Here is a 26,430-nt window from a genome sequence, read left to right as displayed (position 1 = left end):
CCGGCGGGGCGGCCGGGGGGCCCCCCCCGGCTCCCGCCGCTACCGGCTGGCCACCATCGCCAACTTCTCGGCGCTCGGGCTGGAGCCGGGCGACGTGGACCTGGAGAAGCTGGAGCAGGAGGACTGCCTGGACGGCTGGGAGTTCAACCAGGACGTCTACCTGAGCACGGTCGTGACCGAGGTGGGTGCCAGTCTCTGGCAGAACGGGGACATGGGCGCGAAGGGGACCGTCGCAGTCCTTGAACCCACAGCCCCCCTCCCAGATGACCGCTGGATGCTGTCGCAGCCCCTCTAACACACAATTCTGGCGATGGCCATCCTTCAAATACACTTGGCGACGTGACTTCCAGCCGCGCCCGTCTCAGGTTGAACGCCCACCTTTATGGCCACATTGAAGAGGGAGTCAAAAAGGCCCTGACGGTCCCTGGAGATGCTCTCAGGCCCTGAGTAATCCAAGACTTCTGGGTGGGAGGCTGGGAGATGGTGAGGTACAGAGCCAGGGTTGGGCCAAGAGGCTTCCACTTCCAGTCTCTTGGCATCAGTTCAGAGACAGAAGAAATGCTTCTCTTTACTGAAATTGTAAAATGAAAAGAAACAGGTATACAAAGCTGTCTCTTCCCTCCTTTCCCTCGTTACCTACTTCTTCCCCTACCCATCTTTACTCCAAAATGACAGAGCTGCCCTGTGAGGAATTGTTTCCTTTTTGCCCTGGGTCAGCGATCAGTCTTTTTAGGATGCACAGATCTGACTTGTTGACCTGGAATGCTTTCTAGGATATTCTGAAACAGTTACAAACCAGATTTCGGAAAAGCACACAGTTGGCCCTCATATCCAGAGTCCACCTCTATGGATTCAATCAAAAGAGAAAAGAGCACTAAAAATAGCAATAAAGAAAAAATAGTGTAATGACTACTTATATAGCATTTACATTGTATTTAGTAATTAGAAATAGCCTGCACATTATTTAAAGTCTGCAAGGGGATATGTATAAGTTATATGCAAATACTGTATACGGGCCTTGAGCACCCTCGAGCTTTGCTATCCTAGAGCCAGTCCCCTGTAGAGACATGAGGTCTTCAGAAAATTCATGGAAAGTTCGGACTGTGGGAAAACTATCCGTGAATTTCAAATGTTTTGCACCAAATAAGCTCATACTTTAATTCCATTTTTCCACAAACTTTTTGAAGCCCCCCCCCCCCATACAGAAGGACACTAGTAGATGCTTAGTTCATAGGAAGCAGAGGAAATCTTTCTCATTGCCCAGCCCCTTGGTTTTCCTTGGCCTGGTCTGCGGCTAGTGAACCTGAGTGGATGATACGATGCTAATGGTGCATGGGGATGGGCTTTGCTGCTTCCTCAGACACTGGCACTAACTCCCCAGAGGCTCAGCAGAAAGGAGGAGCAGGGCAGTGAACAGAGCCCTCCTGATTGGTGCTGGGCCACCAGGTTCACGGAGTTGCAGGATTAGGGATTTGCAGGTTAGGAATGGCTTCCCAGAGGAGGAGGCCTCTCAGTGAGTACGGGGTGTTCAACCGAGCAGAGGAACTGAGCTAAGTCCCAGATGCAACAGCAAGAAACTGCGCAGCAGGAGGGCAAAGTTCACCCAGAGGGACTGAAGGGGAGGTGCTACCAGTCCTGGTATGACCTCAAACCCTGTGGGAGACAGGTACCAGTGCTCCCTCCTGGACCCTCGAAGGGATTTACAGGCGGTCTGGAGATCCTAGTTATGTTGCTTTGGAGGCCATAACCCTTCGCAGGCATCTGAGAGCTGCTCTGGGAGACTCGAGTGTGTGCGTCAGCTCACGCATGTTTTCCCTGTGTCATTGGAAGTTCGATGACCCCAGTTCCTATACCTGCTTATTCCACATACGTGTAGTAGGAGTGTGACCTGAGCCCCACTAGGGTTTCCCAGCTAGTGGCAGCCTCTCAGTGTCCTAAGGCGTCATCCCCGACAAGAAAGGCACTGAGTGGAGGTGTGCTTTGTGGCCCTGAGTCTGTGGAGAATCAGAACCTCCAGCTGTCAGAAATCCTGGGTCCTAGCCTCATAAGGGAGTGAGAATGTGAAAGCAGAGGTTGTCCCTAGGGCTACTGGCAAAGGCCGTAGAGCGGAAGCAAGAGACCACAATACAGAAGTCACTACAAATTTTGCTAATGGCTCCCCAAGGAAGAGGGGAGCAGCAAAATAAGAAGCTCATGGCATCTCTTGGGGTGTTGACCTAACTCCTAAGGATCCCTGGCTTACTGCAGTCATTTGCTCCTGCTTTGCTGCCCACACCCTGCCTTTGGCTGAGGGTGGTGGTGACCCTGATGACCTCCCAAAGCCAGCTTTGCCAGAAAGTCCCCGACCCTGCTTCTCCTACATTGCTACCAATTTCTTCGTTTTTTTGTGTGTGTGTTGGGTTTTTTTTGAAGACAGGTCCTTACTCTATCTCGATCCTTCTGCCTCAACCTCCTGGGTAGCTGGGACTGCCAGTACACAGTGCCACACCTGGCTTGTAGGTCGGAACAAGAATAGAACCTGGGCCTCCCTTGTGGCTTCAGCCTGCTGTGTTGCAGTGTTAACCAGTAAATGCTACCATAAGTGGACCCAGTGTCATTTTTTGTTTGTTTTTCATATTTAGACTAGGCAGCTAGGTTAAAAGTTTCACAAGAACTGCCTGTCCTTTCACCTACTTAAAGGATTTCAGTCTTTACAGATGCTGGAATGCTTGACGTAAAGTTCAAAGCTGCTTGTCCCTCTCAGTCTCAGGTGAACAATCACTGTTGGAAGCTGCTGGATTAGCATTCTGATGGCTTTTGCTAAGGCCCATTTTCTTCCAACCCAGACCTGGCCCGCTGCAGGCAGTATGGGGCCTGCTAAATGTCTCTCAGCCTCCCTCTAACCCACACCCCATAAATACACTGGGATTGCATTTCTGTTTGTATTTTCAACCAAAGGTTTCAACCTCACATCTCCCATTTCATTGTTTTTCCTCACTCAAGGTAAAGTATATGCACCGTAGTACTAGGCTTTGTGCTCTTCATAGATTTAAACCTTTGCATCTCCCTCCAGTTCTGACACAGTGCTAGATGCAGAGGAAGGTGCTTAACAATTTCTTATTGAGTGGATTAATGGATAATTTAAGAAATCTCCTTTGAAGTTTGAGAACTAAAGAAAAACAGAAGGGGAACTTGGGCGCGGCTGAAAAAGATTGACTGGAATATTTGAAAAGAAATGTGATTCCCTACCTCTGTGGGCTGAGGTTTGGCACTGTGGATCTGGGTGAGTCATTGGGATTATGGAGTGAAAGAGGTTTGTGTTTCTATGTTTTAGGAATAGTTTGGTGGTGGGACCAGCAGCTAGCATAATGGCTATGTCACCGGACTCCCACGTAGTCTATCTCGGTTCGCATCCCGGACCCGGTGGCTTAAAACTCACGCCGGGCGCATGTGCATGCGTGCCCAAGATCCTGAGAGGAGAATGGAGGAGAAGGGATTGCGGTGTGGCCATCCCCCATGGGGGGTGATTTCTCGCTTTCTGTCTCTCTGTCTCTGTCTGGTGAGTGCACGTGCCCTATAGCAAAAACCTAAAAAAAATAAATAAATAAAGGAATAGTTTGGTGGTCTACTTGCTTCTAGGCTGGCTCCTCCACTGGCTCCTCAGCATCCCTGGGACACTCGGTCACCTCATCTTGCAGTTCTGTGCCCTAGACAGCCCCCTCCTCCTCTGGGACCCTGAGTGATTTCTCAAGTTGCCTGGGGCACCTGATTTTTGTTTTCAAGATAGCTCAGCCCAGTCTGCAGGCAGAGGGGTTTCTTTAGAAACATCTATGCCCAGGGGCCAGCAGGTGGTATAGTGGTTAAGGTGCTAGACTTCCACATGACTGACCGTAGTTTGAGTCCCAGACCTGGCAGCTTGAAACTCACACTAGGCATATGTGCATGTATGCCCAAAATCCTGAGAGAAAAATGGAGAAGGGACTGCATTGTGGCCATCCCCACTGTGGGATAATTTCTCACTTTCTCTCTCTCTGTCTCTCCAGCAAGCGCACATGCTCTATAGCAAAAATCTGCCTCTCAGAAAAAAAGAAAAAGGAAAAGAAAAAGAAACATCTGAGCCCTTTGGCACCCATGAGCTGGAGCTCCTTCAGCTGAGACCTGGCAGTCCTCTGGATCAACTTTTTCCCTGCCCCTCTCTGCTTCCCAGCAGCCCCCCAGCTCGGTCTTTGGCAGGAGTCCAGTTCACTGCCTGTTGTCCATGGACTAGTTTTTCTCTCAGCCTTGTCTCATGTATAGTAGTCTTGGAAGACAGGAGAGCCTCCACTGCTATAAGCCTGCCTGGAGAAAAGTCCTAACAGTATGGCAGGTGAGCCAGGGCTGACTGTGGGCTGCAGAGGCCAGGCAGACCTGGGGCCGGCACCTCACTGCTATGCCATTACTACCTCTCTCGCTCGGGGGAAGCGCTGACCCTCTTCCTAGCTTTGCAGCTGCCTGGCCAGCCCTGTGTACACACAGTGGTGGTAGACATTTCTGGCCTTGAGATTGAGCCCCTCTCTCGCTAGCTGAGAACCGTCACCTTAGGCCAAAGTTTTGACGGAGGACACGAGGCAGGGGCTTAGGGAGTGGGAAAAAACTTATTCTGGAGGCTGAAGTCCAGGGTTCATCTGGACCTTGGGCAGCCAAGCAAGGACCAAGCCCAAAGGCTACTACAATGTTGAAAGTTGACAGTCCTTTTATTTATCCTTTCATGTGCTCAGCTATGCACCAAACAGTTCCCGAGCCTCTCCTCCGTGCCAGCGTGAGAGAGGGAATGCTCTCGGAGATAGGCTTGATGGCCTTAGGACAAACGTTCGCATTATCTGCTACAGGAGACTGGGTGAGGTGTGTATTGGAATACTTGCCATTCGGTGACCCGGGGCTTCCCATGTGTCTGACCGTTGATGCGGTCAGGCCAGGGACATCTGGGGGAGGAATCTGCCTTATGGGCACGGACCCTCTCTTTTTCCTTCCAGCCAAATCACAGGTAAGAACATGTAGTCCCAAGGAACTATGTCCCCTCTCTATTTCCCATCATTGAAAAGCAGTATCAATTAAGTATGAGGAACAAAAGATACGATTTTTCCTCCTTTTAACATTTTATAGCTTTATTGAGGTACAAAAGACATTTAAAAATATCTACATATCTAGAGTGTGCACTTGAAAAGCTCTGACATGTATCTGTATACCTGGGAAACCATCACCCCTGGAAAGGAACATTGCTTTTTGTTTTTGGAGAGGTTTTCGCTATAGGGCACATGCGCTCACCAGACAGACAGAGAGAGACAGAGAGACAGAAAGCGAGAAATCACCCCCCAGGTGGGATGGTCACGCCGCAGTCCCTTCTCCATTCTCCTCTCGGGATCTTGGACACGCACGCACACACGCCCGGCGTGAGTTTTAAGCCACCGGGTCCGGACGTGAACCATGGTCGACTACGTGGGAGTCCAGCGACATAGCCATTACGCTAACTGCTGGTCCCCAGGCACATTTCTGATGAGGAGGAACAGCAAGTCGAGGCCCCTTACCAGAGTTCCTTCCAGATTTATTTCAGGTTAAGGCCTGCTTTTATGGCTCACCCAGCTGAGGTGTGACAATGACAGGCTCATAACCTGCATCTTAAGTGCACATATTCAGGATTTTTTCTTAGAGTTTTGCTATAGGGCAGGTGCACTTGCCAGAGGGACAGAGACAGGGACAGAGAGACAGAAAGCGAGAAATCACCCCCTGGGATTGATTTCTCCCAATCCCTTCTCCTCTCGGAATTTTGGGCACGCACACACATGCACCTGGCCTGAGTTTCAAGCCTCCAGATCTGGGATTTGAACCATAGTTGGCCAAGTGGGAGTCCAGCGACGTAACCATTATGCCTTCTGCTGGTCAGCACATGTTTAGTTTTAACATTGAAACCCGTCGTCATCGGCCAGTAGGGCTCACCTCATGTGCCAGGTGGAACAGCAATAAGCTGCTCTGCAGTTGTGTTAGTCATAGCCGGCCACCAGGAGCTAGTATAGAAATGCCACATCTCTTTATAAACACGTTAAGCAAGGGGTAATTAGCCTGGACCCCATGGACTTCTCATCTCAACCATCCTAAGGCAGATTTAGGTCAAATCCTGGAGCCCATTACAGTCTCTCTGGTGGCTGATAAATAAGTGGGTAGATTGGCTGGGTGGGACCCATTCTGTGCCTGCCTTTGTGTTCTATTTTCAGACCTGTCACCTTCTTTGACCCTACCAGACCCCTCATGGCCTGTCGGTAAGAGTGTTAATCCATGTTTGCTTTTGGAGGGCTCAAAGCCAGGCTCTGAGGCTCTGAGAGTTGTCAAGGACTGTCTGTGGTAGGCAGAGGGCACAGTGACTTGAAGGAGTTACACACTTGCCTAAGCTAAGGTGGGATTTGAAGAAGCCGAGAGCTGCTCTGGAACCTCCCACTACAGTCACAGTCACCTGGTCCCCTGCAGAACATAATCTGACTCAGTTTCAGGTAACACCCAGCCTTGCCAGCCCAAGATTCTCTTAGAAACCTGATATTGGGGGCCAGCAGATGGCATAATGGTTACATTGCTGGACTCCCATGTAACCAACAACAGTTGAGTCCCAGACCTGGCAACCTAAAACGTAATGCTGGGCACATGTGTGTGCATCCCTAAGATCCCGAGAAGAGAATGGAGGAGAATGGAAGAGAAGGGATTGCAGCATGGCCATCCTTCCTGGGAGGTGATTTTTCACTTTCTGTCTCTCTTTCTCCAGCGGGTACATGTGCCCTATAGCTATAGCAAAAAATCTCTCTTAAACAAGAAAGAAGGAAGGGAGGGAGGGAGGGAAGAAAAGAAAGACAGAGAGAGAGAGAAAAAGAGAGAGAGTGAGAGGGAGGGAGGGAGGGAGGAAGGAAGGAAGGAAGGAAGGAAGGAAGGAAGGAAGGAAGGAAGGAAGGAATGAATCTGATATTGGGAGACCTGACCTGGGTCTGAAACCCTAGAACTCACTGCAGAAGCCCATGTGGATTTCTAGTCTAGTTTGGGTATTCAATCTCCAATCTTCAAGAGGACCTGTTGAGAAACAGCAGTTAACCCTTTGTTCACCTTTTCATCTTTGTTGTTAAAAAAGTGACACAACTAGCTGGGAACTAGATCTCATCCTTCCCGAGGTGGCGGTAGCCATACTGTGAGCCCGGAAGCTCGTCCTGGCACCAGTGTGGATGCCGTCAGCTTTGCTGTCCCACCAGCTGGTGCTCTAATATTCTCCACTCCTGCCACTTTGGGCCTCTCCTAGATTTGGGGGTTGGATAGCCCCCTCTTCTGCTCTGGGCTGGGAATCTCCACCCCATTCTCAGCCCACCCAGGTGCATGCTTATTCCAAAGTGGTGTTCCAGCAGCACGCCTCAGTGAGCCTTCTCAGCTGCACAGGATTCTTGGTATCCAGTCCAAGGGCTGCCCTCTTACCCTCTGCGAAGTGCCCAGAGGCATGTGCACAGTGCCCAGCAGTGCAGAGAAGCAGGCTTGTTTTTCCCTCTTACTCTGGCCTGGAAGAGATGCTTTGTTCAAGGAGCTGCATTCTCCCCCTGCCTCTGTTTGTTACCGGGGAGCCAGCAGGCCCCACAGAGGGCAGGCTGGCAGCCAGGCACCAAGCAAGCAAGGGTCTGAATTCCCAGGAGGCAGCTCTTTGTGAGCACTCTGCAAAAGTTACCACTGAGCGCCATCTCTCTGTTCTGAGGAACATTTTGCTGGGAAACCACCAAGTTTCCTGTTGGGGCTTTTTCCCTCTGGCTCCTCATTAGGCTGGGGCAGCCTAGTCTGCATAGCTGTTCTCCCTTCCCACAGACCTCCTTTCCGGGTCATGGTAGCTGTGTAAACGGAACCACACATTGGGTGCTGGAAGCTCAAGCAGTACAGCCCATTTCATACTCCAATCCCCTTTTTTTTTTGGAGAGGTTTTTGCTATAGGGTGCATGTACTCGCCAGACAGAGAGAGACAGAGAGACAGAAAGCGAGAAATCACCCCCCAGGGGGAATGGCCACGCCACAATCCCTTCTCCTCCATTCTCCTCTCGGGATCTTGGGCACGCACGCACATGCGCCCGGCATGAGTTTTAAACCACCAGGTTCGGGACTCGAACCGCGGTCGACTACGTGGGAGTCCAGCAACATAGCCATTACGCTAACTGCTGGTCCCCTCCAATCCCTTTTTAACAGAGGCGGAAATTAAGAGAGAATATGGTGGAGGAGGCTCATCTGAGGTTGGACAACCAGTAAACAGTAAAGTGGAACGTAAAATCCTGTTTCTTGGCTTCTAGTTCAGAGCGTTCAGCCATAACTGGGCCTTGTAATATTGTCATACAGCACCAGGGATTCCACCCGCAGATGTCACAGGAAGGATCCAGTGTAACGCCCCAGGGTGGGAGTCTGAGCAGAGCTGAAAGAACACGTCCAGATGACACACACTGGACCCTTTGACCTAATTCCTTGCTGGAACCCTTCACCCCTCATTCCTTGCTGGATGCCTTGACCCCTGGAGCCTCTGAATCTTGCTTTAGAACTACACTCAGGGCCCTTCATGCCAGTGGCCTGAACCCTGCTGGCAAGGCTCCCCTTCCTCTTCCACAGCCCTAGATTCTGCTCAGAATCTTAGGAGTGAGGCCTTGCCTTCTCTTCCTCTGGCATTCTCTCTGCACAGTGAGGAGAAATCTCACTGGCCAGTAGTGGTACAGTGAACAGAACTCTTGTGTCTGATGCCCCTTAGCTGAGTGGCCTGTAGGTTTAGTGTTTGCTTTGTGGCAAGAAGAAAGAGTGCTGTTCTTACCTGTTAACTCAGGTTATAAGAGTAATTCCAAAGCTCTTAACTCTGGAAGTTAAAGGAGGAGGCACGTGGACAGAGGATATGCTCCCTTGCTTTCCCCTCAAACTAGAAGCAAGACAGTGGGGCTGCAAGCTCACTGCAGACTGCTCTCTGCCTTTCTGCCCAGGTAAGCCATCATTTGCCTAAATGAGTTCACATACCCAGAGCATGCAGGGATACAGGGTGTTCTAATCTCATTTTCCAAGAAACCTAATGTTTAAAACCTTTTTGGAAAGAAATAAGTGATTCATCCCTCTGTTCCTCTTGCAGTGGAACCTGGTGTGTGAGGACGACTGGAAGGCCCCCTTGATAATCTCCTTGTTTTTTGTGGGTGTGCTGTTGGGCTCCTTCATTTCTGGGCAGCTCTCAGACAGGTAAGGTGTCCGTCTCCTGCAGCTGCAGGGGACCCCAGCATGGAGCCAGGAGCACGTGTCTGGCCCCTGACTTCGGTTATAGTATTCTCTCAGCCTTGGACCTTGTATTTTAGAAAAGAGGGAACTGCATCTGTGGTATAGATCCCATACCAAGTGAAAAGAGCCCACAGTCCTTACTCTGTAATTCCAGCTGAGTAAAGAAACCTGAACTAGTGGGACCAGCAGTTAGTGTAATGGCTATGTCGCTGGACTCCCACGTAGTCTACCACAGTTCGAGTCCCGGACCCGGTGGCTTAAACTGACGCCGGGCACATGTGCGTGTGTGCCCATGATCCCAAGAGGAGAATGGAGGAGAAGGGATTGCGGTGTGGCCATCCCCTCTAGGGGGTGATTTCTTGCTTTCTGTCTCTCTGTCTCTCTCTCTCTGTCTGGCGAGCGCATGTGCCCTATAGCAAAAAACCTCTCCAAAAAAAAAAAAAAAAGAAAGAAAGAAAAAGAAACCTGAACTAGCCAAGCCGATGTATCCGCGATCCAGGGAGCAGGTAATATGCCTGGTGCACTCCCACGCTAGCCTGTCCTGCCTCCCTAGGTGAATGTGACCCTTGTGTCCGAAGGGTGAGAGAGGTTGACACCACGCCTACATGCAGATGCATCTACTCCATGGTAGGTCTTTAGGTCGTACCATGGTGGCCACTTCTGTCTTCCCAAGAAGACCAGTGTTCTCTCTGCAAAGTGAGAAGAAATCTCACTACTCAGTAATGGTGTGAGGAGAACTCCTGCGACCGCAAGACTGATACCCCTTAGTTAGGCAGTCTGCGGTTATGGCACTCACTTTACAACAAGGAGGAGGAATTCTATTTTGATCCATTTTTCAAAGGCAAGTTACTTGTGTAATTCCAGAGCTCTTAACTCAAGGTGCATTAATGCCTTAAGGAATCTAAACACCCTTGTGTTTAGATATGTAAGATGTTAGCAGTGATATGTCAGCTTTTTTTTTTTTGAGAAAGAGTCATGGCTTTCATGAAGCTCTCCAAGGGGGTCTATTATGTTGTGTCTTCACACCCCAGAGCTTCAGGATCTATCAGAGAAGCCTGAAGCAAAAAGAGTGACCTTCAGCAAGTCCTTGGCCATGCTGTCATATGTGAAGACGCCCACAGAACCAGTGGGTCACCCAGTAGAGAGGAATCCCAGCATCCACCGCTGGTTACGGCCTCTAATAGACAAGTTCAGGATGAGAACTTCATCCTACCTGAGGAACAGAGCCGTCTTATCTGGTAGCACAAACTCGGAGTGAGTTTTTAGCATGTTTACATCTACCGATTCTTGTCCTCTCCTGAGAAGTCTTTCCTCGTGAACAGTTTCAATATGTGCATTTCTCAGTAGTTTGGTCTTCTCCATAGTGTCACTAATAATTAAAGAAGAAAAATTCCTCCAGTCACCAGGGAGCATTAAAAAGTTCAGTAGACTATGACCACAGATTAATGATTCTAGCTGAGCCCGAGACCCTTGTACCTTTGAGGGAAAGGCCTTCACTTGCCCAGAGCGTTGATCTAGTATCAAACACCAATTGATTACTTACATTTACTGAGTAAACACACAGCACCTACTATGTGCCAGATACTGGCATAAGCACTATACAGATTTAAAACGAATAATAATAATTTATTCCTAATAACCCTATGGTGTAGGAGGTGGTATTATTGGCATTTTTCAGATAGGGAAAATGAAATACAGGAAGGTTCAATAACTTGCCCAAGGTTACACAGCTGGCACATGGTGGAGTTGATTTGAACCGGATAGTCTTAACTCTGCTATTTTTGTGTGGACTACCATAGTAAGTCCTGGAACTTACCTTCTATTCTAGTAGGCAGAATGTATTAGACAACTAACAAGGAGTAACTTGACCTTGGTCATGGTAAGACCAAGAGGCAAAGAAGTACAGGGTGCTAAGGGAGTGTCTAGCAGGGCAGGTCAGAGGAGGCTTCCCTGAGAAGCTGAAGTATGAACTGAGAGTTGAAAGAGGAGTAAAAGTTAGCCAGGAAAAGGGGCAGAGAGAGGAAAGAGCATTCTGGGCAGGGGAGCAGCATGCACTGAAGCCTAGACTCAAGAAGAGGCAGAAGAACAGGGAAGAGGTTCGTCACGGTAGAGGTGCAGGCAGTGGTGTAGAGCAGAGGCCACGAGCAGGGGCTCCAGCAGAAAATGGGGCTTAGCCGATTACGGTTAGGAGTTTGGGCTTTAGCCACAGAGCATGGGGAGCCATTGAGAGTTTTTAAGGGCAGGAATGTGACAATCACATTTGCTATTTTCAAAAGATGATTCAACAACCTGTGGAGAAGAGATTTAAGGGAAGCAAGAGACATAACAAAAGATGATACAGCTCATACAAAAGATGATGGCAGCTTGGCCTGGGATGAGGGTGGTGGAAATGGGGAGAAGTAGAAGGAGGTAAGTCAACGGGTCTTGCCCTGGTTGATGGTTTCTAGCCTGCATAACCGGGTGAATGAAGATGCCCTTTTCTTTTTTTTTTTGAGAAATTTTTGCTATAGGGCATGTGTGCTCACCAGAGAGACAGAGGGAGACAGCGATCAGAAAGCGAGAACTCACTCCCCCAGGGGCATGGCCTTCAGTGTTTGAAGTCCCCTCTTGTTTGTCCTTCTCCATTCTCCTCTCAGGATTTTGGGCACACATACACACGTACCTGGCATGAGTTTCAAGTCTCTGGGTCTGAGACTCAAACTGTGGTCAACCATGTGGGAGTCCAGCAATGTAACCATTATGCCATCCAGTGTTCCCAAAGACACCTTTTTCTAAGACAAGACATTGAGAGAGAACCATTTTTGTAGAAGGTGCTGAGTTCAATTTGAACATAATGAATTTGGAGGACTATGAAATCCCTGAGTAGAAAAACTGAGAATCTAAATGTCTGGATATGGTGCCCCATGAGAGTCTGGGGCTGGAGAGACACACATGGGGATTGTCAGGATATAGAAACCTTATCAAAGCTCCAAATATGGATGAGACAGCCTTGGGGGAGAAAGTACAGTAGGGAGGGGTGTGGGGCAGGACTGAGCTTGAGGCTCTCCAGGTGGAGGCGGGGGAGTTACCTTGATGTGAAAAACAAGGAGGTGGTTCCTCAGTTCAGAGTTAACAATGAGATTTTTTGGGTCATCTGTGCCATGAGCTAAGTAGATTTTTGTGGGCTGGTTTTAGAACCTGTTTGCTATCTCTCACCACGATTCAGTTCTTAAGGTCTGCTCCCATGGAATTAGTGGAAACAAAATTCATGAGTATGTTAAGGGTCCCTTTAATCTACAGAAGGGCCGATACAGTGTTTTTGGAATCTTTTTTGGAAATGCTGGCAGTAGAACTTCCTTTTAAGTAGTATCATTTAAGTCCAGTAAATGAAATAGTTAAAATGATGGTTCTTCTGACTGTAGCCCCCACTTCAGCTCCCAGTGCCAGCCCTCAAGTTTGTGTGCACCCCCAGAAGGCCCTGGGGGGTGGCCAGCTTCTGATCTCATTACTGCTAAGTAAGCCAGTTCTAAAACCCAAGCCAAATCAGTTCCCTAAGAGCAACAGATACATGCCCTCCACTTGTCTAGGCTGTCAGCAGTAACTTTTTATCTAGGACAGAGGTTTAGCGTTCTTCCTGGCGTATTAGTAAACGTGAAATTCAAGAGCAATGAAAACGATCTGGGTCATCAAAGCCTTGCGTCTGACATTGTTGAGCTATCTTTATGTGCATGCATTGTGTGTGAGAGGCATAACTCTGGGAAGAAGTATATTGATATTTGTGGTTTTGTAGTATGTGTGCGAGGATGTCTTCAGGATGTTCATGGAAAATGTGTATTTGCGACAACTGTGCATGGGTTTCAGGAGTTTTTTTTTTTTTTATTTTCTTATTTTTGGAGGGGTTTTGCACCAAAATAAATTCATACTTTGATTCCATTTTTCCATCAACGTTTTACGTCCTCTCTTTGTCATTTTGTTGACAGACTTTATAAGTGAATCTTTTTGGCCACAACCCCAGAGTGCAAGGACTTGCTGTATGTAAGGGTTCCATGAATCTTTCTCCTCCCCGTCATCCCAGGGATCCCTTGGGAAGAGAAAGGAGTAGGAGGAAGTCTCTCGAAGTTGGGGACCGTTTGCTGGCTGGCATGTATCGATAGATGACTGTTGTTATAGAACTACGTGGGGAAATTGGAGTCTTCTAGACCAGGGCTTCTCAACCTTAGCCCTAGTAACATACTGAGCCAAATAACTTTTTGTCGTGGAAGGTAATCCAGGACATTTTAAGAGTATTTATCAACAGCTCTGGCCTCTACCCACAAATCCCAGTGGCGCCTCCTGTCTGAGTTGGCGATAGTCACAAACACAACTTTCTATTGAGGACAAAACACCGAAGTCCCTCATGTATCAGGAGGTCCTTGTGCAGTTGGGTTCCTACTCACCTCCACAGTCTTGTGCCACGGCAGCGGACGCCAGCCACACCAGCCCCTCCTGTTCACCTTGCCCCCTCCAGCCACAACGTGTTGTGTGCCTCCTCAGAGTCTAAAGCATTCCCCATCGCACGCCCCAGGGATCTTCCTTGACCATGCAGGCCACCTCAGGAGCCCTGCTTTACAGTACCCTGGTTCCTTGTGACTTTCCTTCGTAGCACCTGTGAAGAATTAATAAATAAATGGGGGCTCAATCATGGGAGTTAATCTTGGTCTCCCCCAGTATACTGTGAATATCCTCACAAGCTTGAAATACTCCTTTTCTTTTGGCCTCACTTCAATGTCCTCTCGTCAGGGGGAGCGTCCCCAAATGCCCAATTCTCCACCTCTTGCCCGCAGTCCAGAGTAGGTCCCTCTGTTGTGTCTATTGTGGGTCTTGGTGCAGTCCTTCCGTGCACTAGTCTCAGTGTGCAAGTATATATTCAGCAGTGTGGGACTGTGATTAAAATGTGATTGCCTGTCTCCCCAGCTAGACTATGAGTTCCCTGAGGATGGAAATAGCACTTTTCTTTTTTTTTTAATTTAGCAGTATCCTTAGTGCCTAGTACAATGGATGCTCAGTGGACAACTCAGGCTGAATCTGCTGTTTCCCATTAGGTTGATTTATTCCTCCTGTTTGTGACAATCTTTCTAAAACAAAACAAACCAAGGAAACCCAACTTTTTTCATTTTTATTTTAAAATGAGCACAGATCCAGAGAACCACACAGAACACACGTCTGACCTCTCGAGTTATAATCTTGTAACCACCATGTCAACAATAGACTTTACCATCCACTAAGGAACTCCACCCACACGCCCACCCCAGTTACAATGCAATCACTAGCTCGACTCTTCTGCTAGTCACTTCCTTGGGAGCTGCTCATAGTTTTATTATCCAGATGTCTATCGTTAGACATAGGTTTATTCTTGCCCACTTAAAGATCTGAATATGTCTTTTAGTCTACTTTAATCCATGAATTCTCTTTCCATCCCTTTCTTTGCCTTGCAGTTTATTTATTGAAAAACTCTTGGCCTTTCGACTTCTCAAATTTCCTAGTCTGGATTTTGTTGATTGCACACTCGTGGTACAGTTCAACATATTCCTCTGTTCTCTGCATTTCATGCAGATTGGCAACTAGATCTAGACACTCAATCAGATTTAGGTTCAGCCCCTTTGTCAAAAAAAATATATATATATATATAAATGTCCGTCTTTATGATGTTAGCAGTCATGATATATGTCTCTCTGACTAACCTACTGATGGCTATACAATAGCAATCTTTTAATCTGATCACGTTTTCATTAAAAATAGGAATACTTTTACAAATGATACCTCCTTTCACCTATTATTGGTTGGTTTACAAAGGAAAGTCAGGACAAATGCTTCTTTTCTTTATTTGCCAGTTCTCAATAATGAATTAGTTCTCTGTCATCCTCCAAAGTTGTCATTCTTTTTCAAAAATATATCATTACGAACGTATGGACTGTGCATAATCGATGGTTCAAAACCTTGCGGTCATAACTGCGGTACTGTCTTTTACTCCCTGTTCCCAGGCTGCATCTGTCCTGGGGAGTGGGGAGGCAGAGTAGCAGCCTGGGGGCTAGAGGACTGGGGCTGTTCCTAGCAACTACCCCTCCCTGGATGGATGTGGGGAGTGCCTTCTTGGTGGAGCCCTTTTCTGCTGGTTCTCTGTCACTCTCCTTTCCTTCCCAGGTTTGGTCGGAAGAACGTGCTGTTTGTGACCATGGGCATGCAGACAGGCTTCAGCTTCTTGCAGATCTTCTCGACGAACTTCGAGATGTTTGCCGTGCTGTTTTTCCTTGTAGGCATGGGCCAGATCTCCAACTATGTGGCAGCATTTGTCCTGGGTATGGCCCTCAAGTTGGAGTTGGGTACTCAAGCCTTTGTCTCACTGTCGTCCCACTTCCGCCGTTCTGGAGGCTGCTGTGATGCGTGTCCCTCCAGGGGAGGTGCTCCGTAGCTATACCAGCAAGAGCTTCCTGGAGAACAGGTGATCAGCAGGGAAACTGAGCCAGACAAGCGACCAGCCTTAGTCCCCAGCGGCACAGTAGCCAGACTTGTGCTTTCCAGTTCCTCTCTTGCCTCGGAGGTGTGGTGCCTCGGTCTTGTTAGTACTCGATGGCCATCTCACTGGGAGTCACCAGAGATCATCTATGTAAAAGTAGGGGCTGCCGCTACACAGGGTCAGGTAGCAGGCAGAGGAAGGCGTGCTATGAGAAGTGCAGGCTGAGATTGGCAGGCTTGCAGGGGAAGAGAACCGCCTGTGCAGAGCATTGTGGCCAGTGATGTCGACAATGAGAACAAATCGATAGGAATGGGCTGTAGCCGCCTCCAGGGTTTGAATTCAGAGGACATTCAGAGGGCTTTGGCTCAAGCAAGCCAGCTTGTCTCCCTAAAAAGCTGCCAGTCTCACTGTTTGGAAGAATCTGTCTCTAGCTCATACGGTCTTTAGGTTCCTTGGGTTGTATTGGAATTAATTTTTCCATTCACATTTAATAGAATATATTTTCCCTGCAGGATAAGTCAACATATGCACCCTTAGGGATGATCTCATCTTTAATGACCTCTTCCTCATGTGAGGATGGAAGGGGGCCTAACAGAACATCTTCAGCATGTGGCTCAGGAAGGCGGGGAAAGTTTCCAGAGAACACTGTCACTGAGAGGGCCCAGGAGATGGACAAACAGTACTGGGTTCAGAATCCCATTCCCTCCCTAGGGCACTGCAGCCTAGGGGTCATTCTGGCTGCCTCTTTCTATGTGTCCACAATAACACCGTAGCAGATTAATAAGGAAATAACACAACTTAAAATGCTAACGTGACTCCTCCCTTGTTTGAACAGGAACAGAAATCCTTGGCAAGTCGATTCGTATTATATTCTCCACGTTAGGAGTGTGCATATTTTATGCAGTCGGCTACATGGTGCTGCCCCTGTTTGCTTACTTCATCAGAGACTGGCGGACGCTGCTGCTGGCACTGACGGTGCCAGGGGTGCTGTGTGTGGTGCTCTGGTGGTGAGTGTGGCCCCATGCTCCATGGCAGGGTGTCTTCTGTCTAGCCCTCACTAGAGGGCAGCAGCAAACTTCAAATCCAGTTTGGGCTCCAGAGACAGGAGAGGCCCATCATTTCGCTGTTACAGAATGTTTTCTCCATGTTCAGAAGGACCAAAGCCAAATAGAATCTTGAGACATCAGCCTGCTTGTTCCCAGCGCTCTGGTGGGTTGATCTAAATGCAGGAAGAGGAAGTGGTAGCTTTAAGAGGATGAGGTCTAGCATGACCTCCAGGAAGTTCTCAGATCCTCAGGTAGGACAGCTGGGGCCTTGTGCCACAGGCAGGGGAGAGGAGGGAGAGCACTAGAAGCAAGTGCCCACGGTGGCTGCATGGAGGAAGCCAGTTCATGTGCACCACCAAGATGGAGGAGTGCACAGGCGGGGAGCAAGCCACCCCATCCCGAGAGAACACAGCAGAGGAGCCGAGGCGGGCATCCCCCCCTTGCAGGTGAGGAAGGCGAGATTCCTGGGCACATGGTGGGGAGAGCATTCCGGGGCATAGTGAGAGAGGAAACACACATGTGGGGCCTGGACATGACCAAAGAGGGAGGTGCTCCTGGTCACAGTGAAACAGAAAATATGCACGAAGCCTCAAAGTATGCAACCACCTTCGTAATCATGCTGTCTTAGGTGGTTTGACAAGTCACCTGGATAAACAAGGGTGGAGTGAGAACAAGCTAGAGGCTGTGAGGCTGGTGCAGAAGCTGTGGATGCCAAGGCTGGAGAAGGGGAGTTAGCAGGGTCTGAGCTGGCTAGTGACAACAGGAGCCAGGCTTCGGGAGACTGTCTTGCATGCTTGTCTACCTAAATGCCAGCAGGTGGCGCCCTCATTCTTCAGAGGGGAGGTGGCAACCAGAGTAGGGATCCCAGCAGGGTGTAAACCCTCCAGATCTTGTGCCCTGCCATGTACTCAGGAGCTCACACCGCAGATCATTTCTGGGTGTAGACCATCTCTTTGCTTCTGGCTTGTGAACACTGGCAGACCTAGCTCTGGCTCTGAAACCTCATTTCCCCCTCTAGTTATGCCAGACCTGGTCTTTTCGGTCAGCTGTTGGGCAGGCAGGCCCAGTGAACTATCTCCTTGAACTTCCAGGTTCATCCCGGAGTCCCCCCGGTGGCTTATCTCTCAGGGAAGGTTTGAGGAAGCAGAGGTGATCATCCGCAAGGCTGCCAAAATCAATGGCATTGTTGCCCCCTCCACCATCTTTGACCCAAGTGAGGTAAGTAACACGTGGAAGCTGACGGGAAGGCCACAATGGCCGTGATTTGAGGGTAGCAGCGCACAGCCCTGAGGCCCTCCTGCTCACAGGAGCCCAGCCCTCGCCCTGGCTAAGCCCCAGCTGCCCTCAAGGAAGGCCTTATTAAAACTCAGAATTTAGATTAGGTTCCAACTGCTAATTCTTTTCACATTTCCCATGTATTTTGGGTTTTCATACTTTATTTACTTTCTAGGAAGTCATATATTTTAAACGTTACTCTTTTTTTTTTCTTTTTTTTTTGAGAGGTTTTTGCTATACGGCATGTATGCTCACCAGAAAGAGAGACAGAAAGGGAGAAATAAACCTCTGGGGGGATGGCCATGCTGCAATCCCTTCTTCTCCTTCCCTTTTCCTTCATTCTCCTCTCGGGATCTTGGGCACGTACACACACGTGCCCGGCGTGAGTCTAAGGCACCAGGTCCGGGACTCGAACCATGGTCGACTACATGGGAGTCCAGCGACATAGCCATTATGCTAAGTGCTAGTCCCTTAAGCATTACCCTTAATAACAAACACAAAGTCAGCATTTTGGGAAATAACATTGTTTGTTATGCCTAAAATGGTGTGTGATTTCAAAAAGAAAATCCAGTGTATGTAAACTATAAGGCACAAGTAGGCTTGGACCTAGAACTGTCTGGTCGCTTCCTGCCCTCCCGTGGGGAGTCGTCGCCTGCTGTCTTGGAGCCAGGTCCTTTCTGATATCCACTTCTTCCCCTACCCGGCCCCTCCCTGCAAACACTGTTCTCACACACCGTGAGTAATTTCTTGGCTCTGCTTGGTTCCTGCTTCTCCTTCCTGTTCCCTCTCCTTCCACCCTTCCTTCAACAGGCAGTTTTCCTCGGTCTGATAACTTCAAGAAGAGGTTAGAAGCTACTAATGCCATCTGATGTAGCTCTGGAATGTGGCTGTGGTCTGATGGGAAGACAAGGGACTGGCTGGGGGGCCAGCCACAAGCAGGCATGTTAAATACGCTTGGCTCCAAAAAAAGAAAAAAAAAAATACGCTTGGGACTCGAGATGCAGACTCGGCTGGGGGAAGAGGGCCAGTTATGAAAGGCGGCAGCGAGGCTGAGGGCAGGCCGAAGACAACCTCCCGCCCGGCTGTCTTCCCAGTTAAGTGCTGGCCCGGCAGAGCTCCCCCTTGGCACGCACAGGAAAGGGCTCTGGTGCACACAGGTCAGGCAGGAGTGTGCCAGAGTGGGCTTTTATGTGAGGTGGCCTTGGTGACTTTTAAGTAAAGGGTCAATCCAGGTGAACCTAAAGGCCCCCACCAGCATCTTTGAGGAAATGAGGCTATTTCAGGGGACCCTTTAAGTCAGAAGTTGACCTTCTGTTGAACTGCCAGCTCAGGAAAAACAAGCTGCAAGGCTGGGTTTGCTTAAGAGAGCAACATCAGTGTGTTTAGACGTGTGGGTTATTAATGGCCCTGGCTGTGCCGAATTTCATAGGAAGTTACTCTGGGTGAAGCTCGGGTCAATTTTCCTGTTTTTCTAATTGAATTTTTTTCCCTGGAAGTAGACCAGTAACTACATGGTGTGAGGACTCAACATGAGTTCTTTTAAAATATCAAATCAATAAATTACACAGCCCATTTCTCTCTGACCCAGAGGGCAGGGAGCCAGCCTTGGGAAGGAATGCTCAGAGGCCTCCCAAGAATGTAGCCACTGACCAGAGGATGGGGAAGGAGTGCGAGGGAGCTGTCAACTTGGGCCTCCCCTCCTCATTCTCATTCATCTGATTTGTTGTGTTGCCAACAAGGCCTGAGGGTGCCTTCTGCAGCCCCAATTACCAACACTATGCTTACTCTTTTCAAGGAAGAGACATAAACCTCACCCACTGTGAGACCAGGTAGCTAAGATGCCAGGGTGTGGGTGTTATGGTACACTCTGAGTCTCTAACATGTGCCCCTTCTCGTGTCGTCCTGGCAGTTACAAGATCTAAGCTCCCAGAAGCAGCAGTCCCACAGCATTCTGGATCTGCTTCAGACTCGGAATATCCGAATCGTCACCATCATGTCCATCATTCTATGGTGAGTGAGACTTAGCCTGAGGCGTCCAGTGAAAGTCTGTGGAAGTGGCCGTTCAGCCTCTCATTTACAGACATGCCTCAGACCGAAGTTGAAAGCCCGTGTCATTGGAAGTGAAAGGGATATGTCTTGGGATGGATGGAAAACATGGGCGTATCAGTTCTTAATGTGACAGAACCTTAGAAAAGGAGAATTAAGCTACTGTGCAAGCTGTTTGGGGAAGTCGAAGGTCTTCGGGGATCTTCCCAGGTCCTGTGGCAAATCCTTGCTCATGCTGGGCTTTTGGTTCCCATCGCCTACCTGCTCCTGCCTAGTCATGGACAGTGGATAAGGAGGACCAGAGTGGATTTTAAGAAGAATCTGAGTGAAGACACCGTGTCCTTTAGGCTGTAGAGGTTACAGAGTACTTTCTGCAAATGCGGGAGTAGGATCTACTCCTTCGGGTTGTTCAGAGACTGTCCTGGAGTCAGGGCAATGGCCTAGATGTCCTTGCCAGGTCTCCTCCAGGGAGGCATTCCACAAAGTGTGCCCAGAAGGGATTCGGGGGTTCCCAGGGAGAAGGTGCACATCCAAGTGCTCAGACAGCTTTCTCTCGGTGGTCAGAGGCTTGGGACTCTGGGACTCTGGCCTCGCAAGCCTGCCGGGCGAGGGGTGCTGAGACTGGTGGGAGGGCAGCCTCCATCCCAGGGCCCTCACTGCTAGACTCGGCCAGCGTTGGGAAGCCAGCCACCGTGCTCACCGGGGGATATTGTGAGTCACCCATTTCCAAGGAATGGCCCAGGATCCTTCAGGGCAGTACACCGCTCTGAGTCTGCCCCCAGACAGGACCATCACGGAGCCTGCACCTGCGATGACTCAGTCACACGACGGCACCTGGGCTCCCCTGGGCTCTGAATTTCCCAGGGACTCAGGCCTATGCTATTTTCCTTCGTTGTACCAGCTGTGTTTTGTACCTGCAGATGAGTCAAAGACAGGGTAATTCACAAAGATCTGGCTTGCTAGAGTGAGGGTCATCAGCAAAGAGGAGGGCTACTGGGGGCAAGGCCCAGGCCAGGGACATTTGGGGCACACAGATGAGAGGCGACGTGGCCCCCCTGCCAGGAGCTCCCCTTCTACTCCACAAGTACAGTGGGCTCAGGGTCAGCCCCCCTGACCACATCCTTGCAGCTGCTCAGTCTGCTGGGCATTTCTCCAAATGTGTGCCGTAACGTTGCCCTTTGTATTCCCCCTCCAGCCTTACCGCAGCTCACCTGATACCTGCCTCCTTACTCTCTCCCTAGCTCCTTCCACAATTGCTAGCCTCAGGAGGGTCAGTGAATAGGGAGGTGGTCTTCTGTAAGTACTGGCTTGTCAGCAAAGTCATGGTGCACTCTTGTACACAGGGTCTAGAAAAAATACGTCATGACCTCCCCGACAACCCAATACTACACCTTAGGATTTGTAAAGCCAGAAGGCAGGTTGGAATCCTTTTTCCGATGAAGTAATCTACCTGACTTATATAAGCCCTTTTGCCGGGACTCTGTCTGCGATGTGGCCTGGCTCAGAGTTTACGCTGTACCACTTGGGCTGGGGGGAGTTACCTTTGGCTTTGTGAAGTAAGACACCGGATTCTGTCTATTGCTGCCGCATCCCTGTTCTCTGCTTAAAGAACACCGTGGTTTGGAATTAACTGAACTAGTTGCATTTTTAAAGGCCTCACGGGTTGGGAGAGAGTGGATGCCGCTCCTCCAGCCTCCCTGTGTGCTCTGTTTCAGGATGACCATCTCAGTGGGCTATTTCGGGCTTTCCCTTGATACCCCTAACATGCATGGGAACACCTATGTGAACTGCTTCCTTTCGGCGGTGGTCGAAGTGCCAGCGTATGTGTCGGCCTGGCTGCTGCTGCAATACCTACCCCGGCGCTATTCCATGGCCACTGCCCTCTTCCTGGGTGGCAGCGTCCTTCTCTTTGTGCAGCTGGTGCCCCCAGGTAGGGATCATGCGCATCCACAATCTTGGGTCTTTGCGGAGTCACTCAGTCTCTCTCAGGCTGTCTCCTCAATTAAGAGAATAAAATGAAGCCCAACCCAGGTCCCCTGCACTTTGGCCTAAAAGTTAAGAGAAGGTGTCTCCTGAGGCCTGAGAACTCTCTGTGGCCTGGGCTTTGAGGGGAGTGTAAAGGAGCCACGGGCTAATTTTACTCCTCACCCAAGCTACTGTGTCTGTACTGTTTTCTTCTCCAGAATAAGGGGAAGAAAGCATCCAGCCTTTCTCCTGGTGGGCGCTGACTTGCTATGTAACACACAGCCGTGGAGTGGCTGCTCTAGGCTGGGCACTGTGCTTGGTGCTAATACAGAAATGAACAAGTCAGAACCCCAGCCCCTGAGCACAGACCAGTAAACAGACGCTCCATATGGCTCTGATGGGTGGCCTTCCTTAGAACAATGAAGGGCAGTGGGCAGCTAGTTACACAGCACGGTCATGGGCAGTGTCCATGAACAGGGGCACCTCAGCAGAAGCAAGCATGAAGCCATGGAGAAAGCCAGGAAAAAGTCAAGGACAGTTCCAGAGGAAACAGCCAAGGCCAGGAGCCTGAGCCGGGAATGAGCCTGGGAAGGGCCGGGTCACAGAGAGGGCCTGTGGGGCCAGGACAGCCACTGTTTTGTGTCCCACCGACAGGTAAGAGGCTGGTAGCTACTTCTGACAACTTGTAAAACTGATGGGCCCTCCGCCTCCGCTGCCCATCATGGTGCCCAGCGTTCTTGGCGTACCATAGATTTAGGAGCCTCTGGGAGTCACTTTGGGGTCCATCAGGCTGAGAAGACCGCACAGGAACAGCCCCCAGACTGGAGGTAGGAGCCCCAGGGGTGGACGTAGAGATCACCCCTGAGGTGGAGCAACTCGGGTCACTCACAGCATCTCCTCATTAGTGCGGTGAGGAGGAGAGCTGGAGGATCCTTGTAAGGTTCTATTTATCTGTGAACTTTCTGAGGTCTGAATAGGATGAAAGCATCAGATGAGTTAAAATCGAATGTCCCATTCATGTGAGTCTCCAGTTCATTCTGTAGTGCCTGCAGTGTGAGGTTCTGGGGCGACAGCTACCTCCTTGACACACACGTCTTCTAGACTGAAAAGCGAGTTGACTGGGCCATTGAAGAGCTCACCCTGGTGGTCTCTAGGCTGAGGAAGATGCTTGTCCTCACACAACTCAGTAATCCCCTTGGAGGGCAAGCTTGGCTGTAGCCCCTTACCCCCAATAGGAACTTATATGAACTGACCCTTCCCAAATAAGCAGAGGAGAAAGTATTTTCATTTCAGATCAAAAAGAAAAGGAACGGGCAAGAGCAGTGTCCCTTGGGTTGGTGCCTACCCCTACCTTCTTTCCTCTGCCTCTACAGAAATGTATTATTTGGCGACAGTCCTGGTGATGGTAGGCAAGTTTGGAGTCACCGCTGCCTTCTCCATGGTCTACGTGTACACAGCCGAGCTGTACCCCACGGTGGTCAGAAACATGGGCGTGGGGGTCAGCTCCACAGCGTCCCGCCTGGGCAGCATCTTGTCTCCCTATTTTGTCTACCTTGGTAAGTCCCATGGGCCAAGGACACACAGGAGCCATGGATGGAAGCACTAGCTGGCTTTACTGTGAGCCAGAAATAGCCTGTTAACGGGAAAGTGAGCTCGTGTGGTGAGCGGTGTCCATCCAGTTCTGAATCTGTAGCTGGGGAGGGTTCCTGTTCTGTGTACTATGGGGAAAAACAACCTGTGCCCCACCTAGAAATGGGGAGTAATAGAAAGTTCTGTTTGTTGTAGCCATCCCAGGCCCTTCTATCAGAGCATGCAGTTCCTTTTTCCGAAGAAACTAGAGTGGTTTAGGGGACCAGTGTGTGGAGTTGGAGAGAGTTCTCCTCAGATTCAGTGTTTAAGGAATGCAAGGGGAAAGATGCCCACTCAAGAGCTCCGTGAACTGAGAATGGTAACTTGGAGCACTTTCCCTAGTGGTGCGTGCTGTGGAGAGACCTCCCTTGTGCCGTTTATGTAGCAGGGCACCAGTCCTCTGTTCCTCAGAAGTCCTTATTCATGGCAGCCGTCCTAGCCAGATGTCCTGAGGGGGGCCCCGAGTGTTTGGTGAACACGCTGTACCCCTAACAGGCAGAAACGCCATCTTGTGTAGCCTGAAGGCAAATCAGACAGGTTGTGGCACAGCTGCAGAGCAGCAGCTGTCCCTGTCCCTGGCTGAGTACCTGGAGTTCCTTGGAAACCCAGCATTGGGAAACAGGCGTCATCATGATGGCTCAGCTCCCTCCCCTCCCCTGCCCTGCGGAGGCACCGGGCATGCCTGTGCCAGGTCTGGGTTCTGAGACCTGTCTGGGCTCCAGGTTCCAGTCTGGCGGCTCAAACAGAAATGCTGAGGCCAGGAAGGAAGGTGATCTCATCTGGGGACATGTCAGGATGGAGGGGGACCAAGTCTAACTGCAGCCCTGGTTTGGGGCTCCATCTGCTTTGCCACAGGGGCCTATGACCGCTTCCTGCCCTACATTCTCATGGGAAGTCTGACCATCCTGACAGCCATCCTCACCTTATTCCTTCCAGAGAGCTTCGGTACTCCTCTCCCAGACACCATTGACCAGATGCTAAGGGTCAAAGGGTAAGAAGGCCCCCTTTCTCACAGTGTTGCTGTACCAGGTCTGGGCCTGGTGAAGTCTTAGGGGTCCCTCACAGTAGAGCCCCCCCCCCCCCAAATTATCACAAACACCTTGGGCTAAATCAGCCATCAGAGTTATAAATGACAAGGTGCTTACTGACTGTCCTCTCTGGTCTGACCTGTGTGGACGGGACACCATGCACATCTCCATGGCAGCAGTGGCTCTGGGATGGTGCAGACTAGCAGAAGCCTCCCAGAATCTGCTGGGTGTTCTTTCCCCAGTGAATATATCCTCAGTTCTGGTTGGTTTGTTCGTTGACACTGGTAGACCTCTCTTTAGGCTTTGTTACTAACATGTGTTTTACTTGTTTTTATAGAATAAAACACAGGCAAACTCCAAGCCACACAAGGATTGCAAAAGATGGTGAAGAAAGCCCCACAATCCTTAAAAGTACAGCCTTTTAATACACCCTCCAGTAAGTAACTAAAGAGGAAAAACTGCATCTCTCGAGAAACGGCCTCGCAGACTCAGACCTTTGGTGACAACAGCCTTTGCTGTTTAGTCTTCTAACCCTGTGTCTGACGTGCTCATGGGTGGGCATCCAGACTCAGACTGCAAATGGCCCTCAGGTACCACCTTTCCTCCAGGGACACTGTGGCACACACCTACACACACTTTAGATGTGCCCTGTTACAGTGACGGACTGTGCACTTCCTAAGAATTACTCACTAGAACCAGTGCGATTTGGAAGAGTGAGAGGCATCTGCTAAATTTATATTTTAGACTACCCGTAAAGGCTTCCAATACTGGAGGTCTAAGTTTTCTCTCGACTATCCCTTCAATGGTGAACTGTAAAGGAAAATAATAATTTCACAGGGCATTTGATTTTTTTCACCTTTTCTCAGTTAGAAAGGAGGTGCTGTTTCCCCAGGACAGGAGAGCACAGGGTTAGGAAAAACGAAAGGTCATTAGCATGGAGGGGCTGAGCTGGTGCGGAACCTGGGCCAGCACATTGATCTGTGAGCTCTTGGACCGCTCAGTTCCCCTCCTGGGTAGACTTGTTTACATCCGAGCGAAGTACTGGGCTTGTCAAGGCCCATAGAAATGCCTTATTGAATCTACTGATCTCATTTTCCAGTGCTGTATAAATCAAACCTCCTCACCACTGTATCTTAATATGGTGTGAACGAAGTCTGTCCATGCGGAGGAGACAAGCAGCCTTGTCTCCGCTCTCAAAACTGTAATTTGGGTTTTGTTTTGTTTGTTTATTGTTGTTTGTCTCTTTCTCCTTAAGTTATTTGCCATTCAGAACGGACTTGGGAAAGGCTGGTTCCTTAGCTTCCTGGTTTGCATTGTTTTTTTTTTTTTAAACCCAGAATCACTCTGGCAATGGTCTGCAGTTGCTCCTCATGCAAGTCCTTGCCAACCTCAGCCATTAGCACTTCTCAGAGTGCAAACGTGATGTCATTTGTGTGTGTTCCTGTTGTGATACCTAATCACGGGGAGGATTATAAAAAAGAAACTGAAATCATGGTTGCAGGCTTTCAGAGCTGCTTTTAGTCACAGAGCGTTACTGGGAGGTATTCTGTGTTCAGCGTAATTGTCTTCTCTTTTCTGATTATGTTGTTGTGGTACTTCAAAGTACACATTTCACCTGGTTTCAAAAAACATTTTTGTGGAAGCTGCTGAAGTGCCTTGGGAAATGAGAAAGTCTGAGTAAATAAAATGATTTTTTAAATAATGGAAA

General features: G+C 49.5%; 1 protein-coding gene across 1 annotated transcript; it reads left to right on the top strand.

Moving 5' to 3' along the window:
- Positions 1-33: 33 nt before the first annotated feature.
- On the top strand, positions 34-26,430 carry SLC22A5 (solute carrier family 22 member 5; the record flags this gene model as incomplete). The annotated part of the gene is given in 10 exon segments (XM_006166922.3): positions 34-181; positions 9,122-9,225; positions 15,421-15,575; positions 16,569-16,740; positions 17,871-17,997; positions 19,964-20,064; positions 21,816-22,030; positions 23,439-23,621; positions 24,550-24,685; positions 25,060-26,430. Coding segments are annotated over 10 exon segments (1,429 nt in total), but the record flags the coding sequence as incomplete, so codon positions are not given.

Source organism: Tupaia chinensis, unplaced genomic scaffold (genome assembly GCF_000334495.1).
Source record: "Tupaia chinensis unplaced genomic scaffold, TupChi_1.0 Scaffold144346_1, whole genome shotgun sequence".
Lineage (NCBI taxonomy): Eukaryota > Metazoa > Chordata > Mammalia > Scandentia > Tupaiidae > Tupaia > Tupaia belangeri.
Note: the sequence above shows the minus strand (reverse complement) of the source record. Positions and strands in the feature narration are given on the sequence as shown.